General features: G+C 37.7%; 1 protein-coding gene across 1 annotated transcript in view; it reads right to left on the bottom strand.

The window, feature by feature from the left end:
• Positions 1-273: 273 nt before the first annotated feature.
• Positions 274-18,832, bottom strand: part of LOC126188880 (dnaJ homolog subfamily C member 7) — an 86,914-nt gene continuing 68,355 nt past the window's right edge. The window contains exons 10-11 of the mRNA XM_049930546.1: positions 15,753-15,902; positions 274-1,711 (exon numbers count right to left, since the gene is read on the bottom strand). Of these exons, the coding sequence (XP_049786503.1) occupies positions 1,623-1,711; positions 15,753-15,902 (239 nt within the window). The 3' untranslated portion in view covers positions 274-1,622. The remainder of the gene's footprint in view (positions 1,712-15,752; positions 15,903-18,832) is intronic.

Here is an 18,832-nt window from a genome sequence, read left to right on the forward strand (position 1 = left end):
TACAGCCAGCTTTCAAGAATTTTTAGAAAGTAGAACAGAACATTAAATATGGACATACACAACAAGACCCTCATGGAACTACCACTGCTTCTAAGCAGTTTATGTCAACAGCAATATAAATGAAACTTCTACAATTGTGCTGCCCATCTTATTGTATAGAATAGTATTTACATTAGAAACTGGAACCAGAGAAGCTGACACGAATAAATGGAGTGTGTATCTACCTTCTTTAAGTGGGGCGACCAAGTACACGTATCTTTTTTTCAGCCGGTAACTGGCTGCAGCATTACAACTATTCTCTGCTGTAAGATAACATTGTTAGGATCAAGACTACAAACATAGAAACAGCACCTTCTGAGTAACAAACGAAGAAAAATTAATGTCACATTTAGTTGGCTTTGTATCACAAAATTTTGGAATCATTTTTAACATTTATGGCAGTTGCCAGAGTCATTCATTCCAAATTTGAACATGTGATGTATTCTGGATCCTTTCAAAGACAAAATTTTATACCAGAATGGTTTCTTCACAACAATTATAGTACAATGGAAGTTCAGTACAAATACACTACTTCTGAAAATGTAATTTATGATAGCAAGAAAATGAAGCAAAGGTGTTAAAATGTTCAAAGAAATTGTTAAACAGCACAGCAGCACATGGCACATGCATATCTTCAGAAACTACATCTCATACACTTAGTTCCTTCACTCCCGCACACAATTACAAAATAAAGGGATTCTACAGCAGCCATACAGCTTACTGTTATTGACACAAGTATTTAAAATGTTCAACTGACTTATTGAATGTGCTAACATAAAGCAAAAATAGTTTAACAGTAACACTGAGTCCAGCTTGTCTAAATAAGACAATTTCTGGCACAAAGGTGATCATGCTTGACATACAAAAAAACATTTTATACTGGTAAGGATTTTTTTTAAGTTTGATGAATCATTGCAGACAGTATTCTGGATCTACATGGATTATGACAAATACCACCATGTATTATGCTGTTATTTTATTATATGTAGTTTTCTATGATACAAAGACTGTTCTTAAAAGTTCTCAAGACCACTGACCCAGTGAGAAATTGAACTTACCTCTTTGTAAGACTTGTTATGACTTTAATAGACAACTAATCACAAAATATTAATGGCACAGTCTGCAGAGACACATATACTGCACACGATAATGGCTGGGATCGGTTAGTAGGTTTATAAAATCTAGTACTGTACTAATCAAAATGTAATGCAGTTTACATTACTTACATCTCTAATTATTGCAGTGGTACTGAGATCACACAGTCAGTAGTCTTTTATTTTTGGCATCAACATCCATTTTAAACCACAATTAAGCAAGTAAGAAAGGCCACCAATACTTAGTAAAGATAACAGATGATCACTACTAATAATATTTTAATTCAGTTAGCAATGCTGAATATATTTAGTGAATATTAAGTTTTTAAACTTAATATTTTTGTCAAAGAAAAATGATTTTTTTTTCTAACGAACACAGGAAACATTTATTGGTATGTAACTTTTAAAGTCAAAGAAATAAAATTTGGAAGAAGAGGAGTGAAACTGTGGGTGGAATGTTGCAAGTATAATTGTAACACGAAATCCAACTCAACCAAACTGGAACGTAAATCCTCCATTTCCAAAGCTGTACTGATCGCCAAAGAAGGCTTGGAACACAGTTGAGGGATCCACCTCACCTGAAAAAAGTTACATGTTTAGATTTTATTAAATATGATATTCATACACCTTGGTATTATAAACAATGTTCGCAGAATTGCACAAATAATAAGACAGAAAACATTTTCAAAATAAAAGTCCACTTTCCATTTAAGCATAGCTCAAAGTGCTTAAAAAATCCAATGCTATATACAATTTTGCAGACATTGTGCATAATGGCAAAATCCATATTGATTCTGAACTGCAACATGTTACAAAACTTAACCAATGATTTGTTGGCTCTTATTATAATGACCACTTCAGGCAACAGAGTCTAAACTCTAAAAGCCTAACATACTGGAACTGCTCAAGAATTTACTGGTGCATAAACAATTGCATACAATTGGGTTATGCCAATTAGGTCTCAGCCCTGAGGAGGAGGACGGGGTGGGGGTGCATAGATTGCTGGCACTCAGAAGGTGACAAAGTTATTTTCTGCCACTGACTGATGACTTTTGGTGACTCAGGCTACAACTCCAGTATTATGCATACTTCCACCTGCATATTAGCAGCACTTTCCACCTTGCTGCCTCATGCTGGTGTGTGTAGGTCTGGTCATTACTGCCAGAGGAAAAGCAGATTACAGCCTGCTCTGTTTACACTACTAGGTAACAAATTTCTGTAGCCTCTCAAATTTTCTGCTTGTACAGTGTCAGCTTGTTTGATGCTATGCATACTCCATCAAAGTTTGTTCGTTACATCCTTTTATGTCCCATTAGAATGGTCTTATGAACCATATGTATTTATTAGATTCAGTTTCTCTTGTACGTAATGTTGGGGTCCAATTTTTCCATAAAGAATTCATTACAGCCACAGCTTAGATTATACATGGCATCCTTTATGGAACTCAGGTCTTTTTTAATCTTTTGCGATTGTAATACATCCTTTGATGCCTATTTGTGATGGTATTTTACCTATCTGTTTAGTCCCTCTTCAGAATATGTCATATGATAGCTCATGAAATTAAATCCACAATTTAAGAAATGCTACAGTTGCTGTAATAGTCCTGTTACTTAAAAGCTGTGCAAAATGGGCAGAGTTCTTCACACACAACTGGTTGCTAAACCAATCTCTGCAGTAAGCCAACTGGATTGATACAGAGCAATGAATATTACTGACTACCAGACATAGATAACTAGTTCTTGTGTATCTTGGAAACCCTGAAAATTCTTAGTGGGTCAGTTGACTTTTGTACTACTTGGCTACAGGTAAATTTATTCTATACTCTAATATTTGGGTCCTCCTGAGTGCTTTTGTCATGTCTTGTAGACTGGACTGTTTAACTGATTATCTCTATTTAATTCACAGTGTTCATCACAACAGTAACATTCCCTTTCTCTGCAAACATGACAACAGTGACACCATGCCTGGTCCAGCACACATACTCACACTTAAAATGATGATAGTCTTAACATAAAACACTAGTTTATATAATGAAGACTAGTACAATAAAAAGCACAACTTTCTATACACACGTGGCTGGCTGTCCAACAACATAACAGAAGGAGCCAGACAGTCAACTGCCAAAATCTGCTCCCCAACAACATCAGGATGAGTCCAGATACCTCACAAAATTTAAAACCTAAACTATATTCTTCCAATCATCACTCAAAACATAGGCTGTGGCTTACAAACAACATATATTCAAAATGCAAGAAACTGTTGTTGTGACACCACTTGTGTTACATTCATAAAAACTTTTTGTGGTTCGCCTGCCATTCTCTTTCCCACAACTGTCCTCCTCACCAGTGACATCAATGCTCATAGAGGAACCTCAAATGACACCACTGAATTCTCCTCACAAGCTTGCTTGGCTGCCACATCTGTTATTCATTAACATGACTGGCACCCAACACAATGACTGATTCTGTGGTATCCTGAATGTTCTGTACAAGATTTACTGCTGGGTACATTTTCTGGATGCTTGCAGGGCACTAAGGCTGAGCAGATGAGGAATATCTTCATATGGGCTCATCTCATCTGAGAGCCACAAGGATTGCACAAGACACAGCACGAAAAACACTTAATTCAGCTCGTAGATTGTCTGGGAGAACAATGGAACTTCTAACTAAGTCCCTTGCTTGGAGCTATCTTTGTAAACCAACGAGTGATTACAATGCTTATATAAAATACGGAGTAATGTATCCTGGTAGATAAATCTAACAATGAAAGTAATCAGTTTTTGACAATATAATGTAGGTTTTCAAATTTCGTCTTGTGCAGTCCCCAACAATCAGTCTTTCCTTCGCATCCTGTTGGATAAGTCTCCCATGATCTGGGGACTTTTCCAAACACTACCCTCTTTTCCCAAACCTCTGTAGTCCTTTTCCTTCAGTCCATTGATACAGATGCTAGGGTAGAGCTCATTTTGTAAATCCATCTTACCAATCTGATGCTCACACGGTGCATCTTTAAGTATTAAGAGGCTGAACCATAAACGGTACACCTGTAGTCTAGACGGGTTGGACAAATACTTTTTAAAATTTTAGTAGGCTAGATATGTCTGGAACACAACTGTTTCCACTGAGACACTTAAAAAAATTTTTAACATCACTGTAGAAAACAGCTACCGCAAGTCCAATTTTAATAAAAAGCAGGTGATTTGGACTTACTTTTTTAGTAGTAAGTAACTGTCCCTAACCCCTACACTGCTATCCTTCCCCTCTCCACACAGTCTCCTCCTAATCCCCCCCCCACCTGTTTGCTTCTCCCATCATGCACAGCTGCTCACAGTCTGGCGTCATCAGCCAGAGACTGTGTGTGTGTGTGTGTGTGTGTGTGTGTGTGTGTGTGTGTGTGTGTGTGTGTGTGTGTGTGTGTGTTGGGGGGGGGGGGGGGCTATGTCGGACAAAAGCCTTGTTGGCGGAATGCTTAGTTTCTAACAGTTTTTTTGGTGTCCCTATCTGTGACTCAGCATCTTCGCTACATGGTGAGTAGCAACTATCCTTTTCATAATATTGTTGCATTCTATCCTGGGTTTTTCATTGTTTGATTTTGTTCATTAATCTGGTTCACAAGATTGTTTAAAAAAACTGTTCAGTACAAGTGAATGCTATTTTGGATTTACTGAAGTGGACACTAATAATATGAGACATCTAGTGGGGATTTTTTTTTTTTTTGCAATGTTTTGTTATTTATTTACATTTAAAAGCAACAAAACAAGTTTATTTTCAGTACCTATATTTTTAAGTGGCTGCCATTTTTGAAATGCTTTTCAGGATGTTTCATTTTTGAGGTTCAAACCATGGAGACTAAGTCTGATAATGGAGGTAAGTTTAATTTTGATTGCAGACCTATACTTCACCTTCAATCGTGCAAACCATTTAGCTATTTGCCATACATGATAAAATCATGAAGTGTAACTAGAAATTCTTTTTTATTAAAAATGATTGTCAAAACCTTTTCATAGCAAATGTGCTACTAAGGTATTTAGGAGGATTGGATTATACAAATGTGTGTCAGTTAATAGGCTGTTGTGTGCCAATTCAGTGGCCATATGTGTATGATGAGGTTCTTATGTCTAATGATATTTTATTATTTTATAGTTTTTGGCAAATCAATTTTAGAGACTCCCATTTTGTCGAATGGACTGTGGGGGAGTACAATACGTACGTTCCATGTATTTTCTTGATTTTCATTTATCAAACTGCAGAGTTACTCCCTTATTCCCTCCTTTTTCCTCCATTTGCATTTTAATAAGATTTCCTTGTACAGTGATACTGTGCACAGAATACAAAATTGTTTAACTTATTTGATAACAAAAAACTGTGCATGTTCACAAGAGACTCTTTACATTGTTCCATTACTTTTCTGTGAGCCATTTTATCCATCCATTGTTTTATTTATGAGCCAAAAATTTGAAATATCAAACAGTTATGCTGTACAGTGGCTTGGGATTCCTGATGTGGCATGTATGCGACTATATCTTTCTAGACTATCTAACACCTATTTTAGCACACTGATATTTATGGTGGTTGTATGGATGATGCGTGGCAATGGTGCTGTGGTGCCCAATAACATTTTTGTTCCATTTTACTGTTGTGCCTGTGGTTTATGGTGAGCTACCCTCTGGTGTGTGTGCTGTGTGAGCACACTGTCTACATTTGATAATGTTTTCACTAGTGAGCTATAATTAAATTGTTTCAATTGTGTAAAGACAATAAGTAACTTTGTAACACAGGCATTTGTTTTAATAAAGCAGCTTTTCCCATTATCTATATTGTGTAAGCACAAGAATTTCTGTTTTATATTCTACATTTCCTTTTATAAAATGTGGGCTAAATTTTTATGTACCTGAGTATAAGGAATGTATTTCTTTGCCATAGGGGAACAGACACAGCTGCTAAAGGAAAAGTGTTTACATGTCAAACAGGAGGCGTGTGGTGCCTTAAAAGACAAAGTAAAACCTTATCAGAAGCTCTCTCATAAAACCCAAAGAAATTCTGGTCATTCGTAAAGGCTGTTAGTGGCACCAAAGTTCTAGCCCAGACACTCATGAGTGACACAGCAACTGAAACTGATGGTAGCAAAGTACAGCGGAAAGACAGAATTCACGTTTCAAATGTTCCTTTACAAAGGAAAATTAAGAAACACTGTCTCAGATTAATTCTTGCACTAATGCAAGGCTATCTGATATTGAAATCTGTGTTGAGAAACAACAAACTGGACAAAGCTCCAGAGTTGTAATGTTACCCTTATCAGGTTCTATATAGAATGTGTTGAAGCAGGCTTTATTTAAACCGTAATGTATTTACATTCCTCAAACAAAAATCTTTTCCCAGTAAATGGATCAAACTCAGGTCAAACTACCTATAAGATTTGTCAGAAGTGATCCACAGAATTAACATTTATTATCGTTGACATCCATCTGTTGTAGAATCTTAGCTCATTTTCTGAGTCCAAACATAATTACAGTGGAACTTCGATTTTATGTTGTCCAATTTTACATTTCAATACATGACAAAGGGACCCAGCTGCCAGCCTTTCTAGTGCCACTTATAATGCAGTCTCATCTTTTGTGAGTATTGCTGATGTACTCTATTCAGCAACAAGATCCATCATCAACCTTTTAAATTTAAACTGATTCTTGAAGAATATGCTCGGTCAGAATCAAGGAAACGTCAGCCACTTCCAGTTAGTGAGCTCTTATTGGCTGGTGACACTCCAACAGCCAGGGTAGCCACCACACCACATTAACACACAAAACGAGATCGCCATTTTGTTTAGCCCACTACGTATTAAGTTCACATACCTCAGCCTACGAAACATTCAAAATTCCTTAAGTATCAACACACACATAAGCTATATATCACAGTTGGTGCAAGAATTTCAGTCTTCTCCTCCTAGGTGGCAATTTTACCAACACTCAATATCACTGAACATAACCAAATCACACCTCCAATAAACAAATAAGAAAGAAATGTCAAAATTTTAAATCATATAATAAATCTATTAGGAAACAAGTGAGTTTTGCCACTACTAATAGAGCAGGGTTTGTAACTGAAAAGACTAATTTTTTCTAATGATGTACAAAGTAATTGAGGTGTTTCCCAGCACACTATTACCACAAATTATACCTTAAAAGATATAATTTTGAAGGTTCTTTCATTTTATGTTCACCTCGAAAATAGTAAAAATTTATGGCCTATATAGCGCAATAAACTGAAAACTGTGGGATTACAACATCTCAGATGTCTGTTTTCCACTTGCAGTGTAGCATAGCGACATCATGTTAATGTAGTGGCTTCTAGCATAGAGTGAGAAACAGCAAGCTTACTTGTTGCCTTGTTCCGAAGTATGGCTGATGTGATCAGTGTACAGCAAATTGGGAGTGTGGCTTCTATTTCAATTTAATTTATATAGTTATACCCTATATGCCCTTCGCTACCATGCATCGGTTTTACTTACAGTAGTTCTGCTCCGAGCACGTTGACAGAATCCAGAATGTACCATGTATCTAAGGTAGCACCCAACATAGGATACTCCATTTGCTATGTGTGGCACCACAATTAACAGGATGTAGTTGTGCGATGGCTTGTTCGTCTTTGTTGCAGTCCACGGTGGTGTTTAATGTGTAGTGATGGCAGACAGATTGTTATGTGTGACGGATTGTTGGGACAGAGAAACAGTGAAATCACAGCAGGCTTGACTTTATTCCACAATCATTGGTATAAATAAGTACCTACTGTGAAGGAAAACTTGTGTGTATACATGTGCTTTCATAAAATCTGCTGTGGTTACACTACAGCAAGTGCTGAGTTTGAAGAGCTTATGGTGTGCGTTGGCAATACTGCAGAATGCTCCACTTCAACTACTCAGAAAAATGCACAAGGAAAAGTTTACAAGCAATACACCACAGGTCACCGGGTTTGCATCACCAGAGTATGCTCTGCTTTCATTGACTACAGAAGGAAACCTCACCTCTCACCACCCCTCACACCTCACCTCACACCTCACCTCACCCCACACCTCACCCCACCCCTCACCCCACCCCACCCCTCACCCCACCCCACCCCACCCCACCCCACCCCACCCCACCCCACCCCACCCCACCCCACCTCCGCAAACACGTTACATTCTGATGCCTATCATACTTCACACTTTTTGGTTTAATTCACCATGTTCATCAATTTTTGATTTTTTTCTAGGTGAGCACAATGGAACGATCTCTCGGAAACATGTGTTTTGATGTATAATTTGTGGTCGTAGCCCATCAGAAAATAGCTCTATTATCTTGCACCCAGACACCAATTTCAGTTTTTTGACCCATTTTTACTTGCTGTTATATATCTGATTTTTTAAAAACTGATGAAATTCATTATCACATATTATTGTATAAATATTGTATTGTATATTTAATTTCCTTCACTTGTATAGATTTTATAAGATGTAATGGAGATGATTAGGATTTTTAATCAGATACACCAATTACATATGTTTTGGCTAATATTTTGAGGGTTTTAATGTTTTACTCTATTTTGGATTTCTCAATTTTGCATTTTTTAAGTCTGGACCACCCAAAAACATAAAATAGGGGTTTCACTGTATGTATATGGAACTGAACAACTATCTCCTTAACAAATAGCATGAATTTCAAAAACGTTTGTATTGTGAATCCCAATGTATACTTTTCTCACATATCATCCCGAAAGACATGGATCAAAGCAGTCAGGTGAATGCAGTATTTCCTGAGTTATGAAAAACAGACTTGGTATCACATAAACCTTTATTAACAAAAAATACAATTATCTGCGGTATTAAACAAAATTTGTGACTGAAGTGGGGATATCTTGGTATGGAAGATGCAACATATATTCTGGAATGCTGAATGACCAACAGAAGTAGTAACTACAGGTGTGCACCAGGTAAGTGTGTTGCAACCCTTACTGTTAATACTGTACATTAACTAGCAATTTCTAATGCCGAACAATTTGCCTGGTGTAGTGACAAATTATATCCATACAAACTTTTCTCTTGACTCAGGCTATCTAGTAGTGATAATTGAACTAAAATATCCAGTAGTTCCTGAGATTAGCCTTTACAGATAAAGAAAAAACACAGCTGTGGACTTCAATGCATAGTACAGGTACATGTAGATGACTTGCCAGACAACATTAATAGTAACCTCAGACATTTTGTGGACTATGCAGTTATCTATGATGAACTAATACCTCAGGAAACCAAAGATGTATCAAGTCAGAGCTCAATATGATTCCAATCTGGCACAATGATTGGCAACTTGCTTCAAATATTCAGAAATGTAAATATTCACACTTCACAAAATGCAGCAAAGTAGTATCCTATAAACACAACATCAATGAGTCACAACTAGAGTTACTTAAGTCACATAAATACTTCGATGCAACAATTTATAGGGATATGAAACTGATTCATCACAAGACTCAGTCACAGCTAAAACAGGTGGCACACTTTGGTACACTGGTACGATAGTGGGTAAGTGCATTCAGTCCACAAAGGATATTGCCTACAAAACAATAGTGTGACCTACACTGGACTGTTGGTCAAGTTGTGTGGAACCAGTATCAAATAGGGCTAACAGGGGATATTAAAGGAATACAGAGAGGAGCAGCACAAATTGTCACAAGTTGGTTTGTGTAACAGGAGAGAATCACTCAAATGCTGAGAAACCTGAAATGGCAAATGCTTGAAGACAGACTCAACTGTCTCTTGAAAGTATACTGATACAACTTCAAGAAACATTACTAAGTGGGCAATGCAGAAATGTACTGTAACCCCCTACATATAACTGCTGCACAGACAGAGATTAGTGTACACAATGACATTCAAGCAGTCTTTCTCCCCAGACACATTATATGAATGGAACGGAAAGAAATCTTAAAATCTTTTACACTGTGCCACACATTTCACAGTGGACACACAAACAGGATGTACATAAAGCCCGGGAACACTTTCAATTATTTATTGTACAAGAACTAAACAGTGTACAGATGTCATGCATATTGCATTCTGAAGAAAAACTATTTTTTTTTTTTTTTTTAAAAAAAAAAAACATTTGATATGCGAAGCACGAGTGATCCAGCAGACGTCAATACCGTAATCGAATTCTTGCCGCACCTGTCCCAGCACAGCATTGTCAACTGTGGCAGTCTCTTTCCGTATTCTCTCCCAGAGCTCTGCTATATAAAGTTTGTCATCATCGTTTGTCATCATCATTGAGTTTCTGCACTAGCTCCAATTTGAATGGTTTCATTGACAGCTTTTGTCACAGGACTTTCCACACCGTCAATGGAGCCATTTCGAGTTCACGGGATGCATGACGCAAAGATTTCTTTGGACTCCTTATGAATGTGTGTCGTACGTGTTCCACATTCACTTCACTCACAATTGGATGTCCACATATCTTTGCCGGGTGCAAGCAACCCGTCATAACAAATTTGTTGTACCAGTGGTAAATGGCCTTCCTTGTTTGTGGCTTCTTACCGTACTTTGTTCTAAACATCCGTCAAGAAGAGCTGTAGTACACTTCTTTTTGTCGAACTCCAACACACAGAAAGCTTGCTCTGCACCTGAACTCGCCATGGTTGCTACTAGCGCTATCGGCCAACTACCAAACTACGCTGTGGAGCTATATAAAAACTTTCAGGGTTTCTCTTCAAAATTACATATGTATGATATGTGTACCATGTTTGGTTCTTGTGCAATATATAATAGAAAGTGTTCCCGGACTTTATGTACACACACGGGAATAGACAATGATCAGTGCTGGGCTTTTTCTTGATTTTAGTTGAGAGATGCTGCTTTGTATCAAGATTACTACTAATGTGAGAAGTTTATGAATGCTTACATACTCTCATAATCAAAACTGAAATTGATTTATAAAGTGAAAGGTGAACAGCAATATTGTATCTTTTTATAAAACAACTTACAATTATACAATGGCTCAAGAATGGAGATTTGGCTGCTATTCACAGCAGATTTTCAAACATTTCCAGACGGCAGCCACTACGAAATGTTTAAAAGCTATGGGCACCCACCCACAATACCCTCCACCTGGTTCAGATTCATTGATGACACCATCATCTGGTTCGAGGGTGAAGAGGCACAATGCATGTTCTTCCAGAATCTCAACACCTTCCCCCCATTTGCATCACCTGGTCCTACTCAACCCAATAAGCCATCTTCCTCAATGTTGACCACCACAAAAAGATGGCAACATCAGCACCTCTGTCCATACCAAACCTACAAACCACCAGCAATACCTCCACTTTGACAGCTGCCTCTCATTCCATACGCAGAAGTCCCTTTCATACAGACTAGCTACCTGTGGCCGTCTCATCTGTAGTGATGAGTGATCACCGTCAAAATATACTAAAGGTCTCACGGAGGCCTTTACACATCATAATTACCCTCTCAACCCTTACTTATCTTTCCAGTCACCCACTATCTCCCAAAGCCCCGCCATTTGGCCACAGAGGAGCATTCCCCTTATGACTCAGTACCACCAAAGACTGGACCAATTGACTAACATTCTCTGACAGGATTTCAATAACCTATCTTCATGCCCTGAAATGAGAAATGTTCTACCAAAGTGGTGTTCTGCAGCCCATCAAACCTACACAATAACCCGTCATGTTCTACAAGCCAAGCTGCAACCACTGTGCTGCATTCTATGTGGGCATGACAACCAACAAGCTGTCTTTCCACATGAATGGCCACCGATGAACTGTGGCCAAGAAACGACTGGACCACCCTGTTGCTGAGCATGCTGCCGAACAAGATACTCTTCATTTTAATGATAGCTTCACAGCTTGTGCCATTTGGATGCTTCCTATTAACACCAGGTTTTCTGAATTACACATGTGGGAACTCTCCCTGCAACATATCCTACATTCCCGCAACCCTCTTGGCCTCCACTTTCGTTACTCATTGTGCTTACCCATCTAGCCCCTTCTGTGTTCCCATTTCAGCACTATACATCCCTCATTCCACCGATACTCCCAGTCTTTTTACTTCTCTCGTTTCCCGCTACCCTCCCCTCCCTCCGTCTAACCTACCAACTGCACCTAGCGGCTCTACTCTTCACCAGGTTTGTGTACACTATCACTAGCAGTACTTTACTGTCCCCCACCCCTACCCTGCTATCCCTCCTCCTCACCCGCACATGGTTGCCTCTCCCACCAGGCACTGCTGCTCGCAGTCTGGTTCCAGGTGTCAGAGACTGTGGTCATGTGCGTGCGCATTGCGTTTGCATGTGCGTGTGCATTTTATGTTTGACAATGGTCTTGTTATCCGAAAGCTTACTTTCCGACAATCTTCTTGTTGTGCCTATCTGCTACCAAGCATCGCCGTTAGGTGGTGAGTAGCCACTATCCTTTTCTTAATATTGTAACAATGTGTTTCGTATTTTTGTATCTATGTGTCCATGGGTTTTCTTGTACACTTGTCTGCTATTGGTGTTGGACTGTGTGACTGAGCATTTTGTTCCAGGAACTACAATAATTTTGTCTAGGCAGGAAGATGGTTTTCCTCTAATTTTCAGGTGTCCACCCAGTTCCTGAATTCTTTGAACAAAGAGATGGTGTCGCCATGGGGAGCCCTTTGTCCCCTGTGATGACTAATCTTTTTGTGGAGGACTTTCAGGAGTCTGCTGTTTTAAAGTCCGTAGTTTTCTGGTGTTGTATAAATGAGACTTTTGTTGTATGGCCTCAAGGCAGACAAGAACTGGAGAAATTCCTTTATCATGAACTCATTACATGAGAACTTCAAGTTTACGATGGAAATTGAGAAAGATGGTCTGTACTAGACAGGCTAGTATGCCAGAACGATGTATCATTGGGTCATTCTGTGAACAGAAAACACGCACACACACACACACACACACACACACACAGACAGACACACACAGACCTGTACCACAAAGAGTCTAGCTGCCATCACCCCGCACAAAAAGCCTGAGCTTAGTACCTTATACACTGGATGCTTGTAATATTGAACGATGCAGTATTAGAGAACTTTGATAAGGGATTTAAAAAAAAAAAAGCTACACTTCACACCAAATGATAAGGAAAGCCATGCACAATTGTAATAAGAAGTAACACACTCAGAACAACCATAAATCAACCATGTTCCTTTCATATGCTGGGAATGTTTCTTGTAAAATAGGCAGATAACTTAAGAAAAATAAAATCAAGGCTATCTTCCATCCACCAGCTAAAAGGTCCTGGTTTGAGCTGTTAAAGATGACTTACGACTGAGAAAAGTGGGTGTTTACAAAATTCCCTGTGAGTGTGGTGCTGCATATACAGACCAAATGATATGGATTATCCAGGAGCATTGTACAAAACATGAAAGGTACACCTGTCTTTGCAAACCATTAAAATCAGCAGTAGAAAACATTATTTCCATGGGAGACTAAATGGAATACAGTACAACAAAGTTTTAGCTCCAGTTTCTAGTTTCTGGGATTCAGTAATCAAGAATCAGTGGAAATGTATCTTGCTCATAATTTATAAACTGTGATAATGGGTTTCAACTGTATAAAAACTGAAATCCTATAGTTAAAATTATATTGTGACAGTGAAATCAACAGGGTCATTTGATATTCAATGAGTAGATCATCCCTCACTTCCACGACTGAAGGCAGCACCTACAACTCGGTTGTCCCATGCACATCATCACCTGATGCATGCACTGAAAGATGCCATCACATTTCGCATGCGCGAAATTTGGAATGAATACCATGACTGCACCTGTACTCTGCTCACACTGAAGATGGCCAGATAGCTCTAGGCAGAATGTTGATGGAAATCAGCTGCACAACTGAAAATTATTAGATAAAGCAATACACTGGGAAAATTTCAGATGGTTTTCCATTTTCAACTTATGGGGACAATTACAACTACATTACTAAGGAATCTATGAATTAGAGAAAAAAAATATACTGGTTTTAAGGATCTCCACACCAGAAGAAAATATGTTGTAAATAAGTCCAGAAATCATTATGTAACTTGTTTAGAGGCATGAGAAGAGGAGTGTAGATTTGCGAATTGTTGTAATACAGTGTGGTGTGATGGTCTCTCTGAATGACCCTGCCACTTCAAAACTAAAGTGGATCACACTCAAACAACCATGCAGAAAAGCCTCCTAACATGGCCCAGAGAAATGTGTGCTTGGCTTGACGATAGCATATTTTTAACCAAATGTTGGTTACCAGCCAGTACAGTCTATTGTATTCAACAATCAGAATTGCTTGCATATAACACAAGGTGTAAAGCAACAATAAAGAAACCAATACGGCACTGCCTTCATTGTTTTTGATGAAACCAGTATTTAGACTGTTGTAAAATTATATTCCTTCTTCAAAAGGAAAACAATACAGACTATTCCTTTTCTCATTTATGCAATTATCTAACTCCTCCCCCCCCCCCCCCCCCCCCCCCGAAACTCTCAATGAATCACAACACTGTTCAGTGTTTCTGGAAACTGTGTTTAGGCACACAATCTCATTTAACCAAGCTGTAGCAATCTTAAGAGTTTTTTAATATATATATATATATATATATATATATATATATATATATATATATATATATATATATATATATATATATATATATATATATATATATTTAAAAAGAAAGATGATGGGACTTACCAAACAAAAGCGCTGGCAGGTCGATAGACACACAGACAAACACAAACATACACACAAAATCTAGCTTTCGCAACCAATGGTTGCCTCGTCAGGAAAGAGGGAAGGAGAGGGAAAGACAAAAGGATTTGGGTTTTAAGGGAGAGGGTAAGGAGTCATTCCAATCCCGGGAGCGGAAAGACTTACCTTAGGGGGAAAAAAGGAGGGAAAAAGGGGTGTATACACTCGCACACACACACATATCCATCCTCATATACACAGACACAAGCAGACATTTGTAAAGGCCTTTACAAATGTCTGCTTGTGTCTGTGTATATGAGGATGGATATGTGTGTGTGTGCGAGTGTATACACCCCTTTTTCCCTCCTTTTTTCCCCCTAAGGTAAGTCTTTCCGCTCCCGGGATTGGAATGACTCCTTACCCTCTCCCTTAAAACCCAAATCCTTTTGTCTTTCCCTCTCCTTCCCTCTTTCCTGACGAGGCAACCATTGGTTGCGAAAGCTAGATTTTGTGTGTATGTTTGTGTTTGTCTGTGTGTCTATCGACCTGCCAGCGCTTTTGTTTGGTAAGTCCCATCATCTTTCTTTTTAAATATATTTTTCCCACGTGGAACGTTTCCCTCTATTATATTCATATCATATATATATATATATATATATATGCGCGCGCATGCATGCATGCACAGAGGAACAACAAATTTTGTGCCTACCTATATACATGACAAGGCATGCAATTTTTACTATTAACAGCACTGTCAATTTTTACTCTGATCAGATCATTTCACAACAATTCAGCACTTCAGCAGCAATAAAGTTGCAGTTTCTTCATGTTTTGCGATCATAATAGTAAAACAATTATGTCTTCACTGTCCACATGCTACTTTTACTTACTCCCCATTCCTTCAAGGTCTTCTAAATCTTGGCCATTGTCATATCTTGCTCTCTTCTTTGGATCTGAGAGTATTCCATATGCTTCTCCAACTTCCTTGAATTTCTTTTCTTGTTCTTTTTTCTCATCACTTGAAGCACTTGCATGACGATCTGGTGCAGCACACATGAGGAAATATAAAAAATATTTCAACACCATTCTGCTGCACCAAGCAGCAAAAATTACCAAAGTCAAGAAACATACAGACTACAAAGAACACCACTAATGATACTATGTTAATATTATGAAAAATATTAGTAAACAATAGATGAGAAACTCTCAAAATGATAACCCCGATTTTAATATATACTATTGTCAGCTACATTTATCACCACTTGGTCTGAGCTAAGTTACGTGTAACTTTTAGCATATAACTAAATGAAAGTAATAATGTTACACAACATATACTTTAAAACTGATTTTACTAAAATGTTCCATATAACAACAAATACTTGAAACAGTTTAAGAAACAGAAAAAGTTTCAAGAATGTGTAATAGCCAAAAGTGTGGGCAGTTTGTTAAATGGTTAGCAGCAACACAACTTAACTAATGCAATATTTTTTATGAATGGATAATATACCACTACTTATGCAGTCTTCATGACCTCTTGAAAATAGTAATACAGATGTCATACTTACACTCGCACTAAACCATTTAGTAATAATAAGCAAGTAATGTGCTATAAAGGAGGAATAAGGTTGACAGTTCTGTACAGTTTCACTTCCATTACCAAAAAGGCATCATAACATAGCCAAAATCTTGAGGTACTATCTGCCTCAGACTTTTCACGTAATACTATTTTCATTTGACACAACAACAAAACACTGTTTAAAAAGGGAAGAAGAAGAAGAAGAAGAAGAAAAAGAAGAAGAAGAGGAGGAGGAGGAGGAGGAGGAGGAGAGTTTAACATCCTATCCAGTGTCGTGGTCATTAGAGACAGAGTTTAAATCTAGATTATGAAACGATGTGGAAGGAAATCGGCCCTGCCCTTTTCAAAGGAACCATCCTAGCTAACAAACTGTGCCACTTCACTTGGTAATGATGACAGACAGTTCTGACATACACCGTACATACGGCCTAAATGGGCAGTGTAGTCCAACAGTTAATATTCTGAATCATTTTGTGAATGTGTCAAATGAAAAAAAGTTGTAATTTTATCACTAATGTTCTACAATGAGAAAATGCCTTTCTTTCCAAAATTATACATCTATTCTTGGTCATTTGTGAGAAACGTTCCACTTCAAACACAAACAGGCTTATATAACTGAATATTCAAAAGCATTCAAATACTGTTAAGAATTATACAACATTTCTATTTAAAGTCACAGCTGGTTACTATGATTAGTAGATCAATTTATGACTGTTGGTCATGCTGCAACACTCCTATTGAAAATTATGTTTCAATATTTAACTGTTTCTCTCATTTTATGGACCTACAATTTTGTGATTTTGTGCCATTCCCATCCAGAGATCCAAATGTGAGGTTAATTTAACTCTGCAATATTTTACTTTACTGTTTCACATTTTGGCTCAAAAGTGAGAAGCGTAATAAGGCAACTCCTAGTAGAAAGCATTAGATATCAGATGTAAAACAAAGGTCAGTGACATAATGGAAAGAATGAATGCAGGAGTTCAAGTCTCGGTCTGGCAAGCAGTTTTAATATGCCAGGTAGTTTCATATCACTGCACATGCCACTGCAGAGTGAAAATTTCATTCTGGAGAGGCAACTCCTAGTAGAAAGCATTAGATATCAGATGTAAAACAAAGGTCAGTGACATAATGGAAAGAATGAATGCAGGAGTTCAAGTCTCGGTCTGGCAAGCAGTTTTAATATGCCAGGTAGTTTCATATCACTGCACATGCCACTGCAGAGTGAAAATTTCATTCTGGAGAGTGTGTTATCCAAACATCTATCAACTGAATGACCGCTAAACCAAACTGTCATTACTCTCACTCATATCTGCCTCTCTCTCCGTAATGGTCTTGTCATACCATGATGAGCTGCCGACAATAGTAACTGTTTGATCTCTGTCATGATCATTTATATCAACTATGCCATCTAAAGTATACTTGTGATACAAAATACCTAAACATGAATGTGTTGTCCTTTCTAAGAGAGATAAATACAAAATTAGTAACAGTTAGAAGAAGGTGAATCTACAACCAAGTTATCTAATGTTTAAAACATTGGTAAGTTGGCAATTACGGATATAAAAACAAAAGACAAGCATTACATATTTTATGCCTAAACTACTAAAGGATCGACAAATCTTAAGACTAAGAAGCTTGTTGCAAACATGAATCTGGAGGCTGTTTACAACCGGTTTATACAAAAAAGATCACAAGGCAAACAGATCTCTGATCCCAGTCTATGCAAAAATTCAATTCAATTTAAAGAAAGTCTTGATGGGCTGTTGAATTTTAAAGCAAGGATAATCTGGTTAAAATGCATTAAATCAAGACAACATTTTTGAGCTTCAAATACAAGGAGAAAAACTGCTGATTCTTTCAAAATCAAACTAAGAGATGTATTGAGAAGACAAGCAGTTACAATGCTGATGACAATGGGCTTAATTGGAAAGCTTTTTTAAGAGAAACTCCTGCTTCAAACTGGAATTGGGAGCATCTGGTACTAAAATAAGCAAGGATTGTATTACTGCTTTGGGCTGTGCTAATGCTAATGGTGACCGCTGACTGCGTATGCTCATCATAGGTAAAAATAAGAAACCGCATTGTTTCAAACACATTAATATGTCTACGACACCCGTTGGTTACACCTAACAAAAAAGCATCAGGGTGTATAGTATGATTTTCACTGTATGGTTTATGGAAGTTTTTGTATCCTCTGTAATTGCTTTGCAAATTTAAAAATGTTTCTACATTAATCTTTACCTCCATATTTGAAAGAAGGAAAGAAAGAAAGAAAGAGTGAAAGATATGACTGAAGAAATGAAGGAAGGAAGCTGTGGCTGTGTCCTTGTCAAAGCAGACTACTTCAGCATTTAGCTTAACTGATTTATGAAAACCACAGAAATCTTAAAT

The sequence above is a fragment of the Schistocerca cancellata genome, chromosome 5 (genome assembly GCF_023864275.1).
Source record: "Schistocerca cancellata isolate TAMUIC-IGC-003103 chromosome 5, iqSchCanc2.1, whole genome shotgun sequence".
Classification (NCBI taxonomy): Eukaryota; Metazoa; Arthropoda; class Insecta; order Orthoptera; family Acrididae; genus Schistocerca; species Schistocerca cancellata.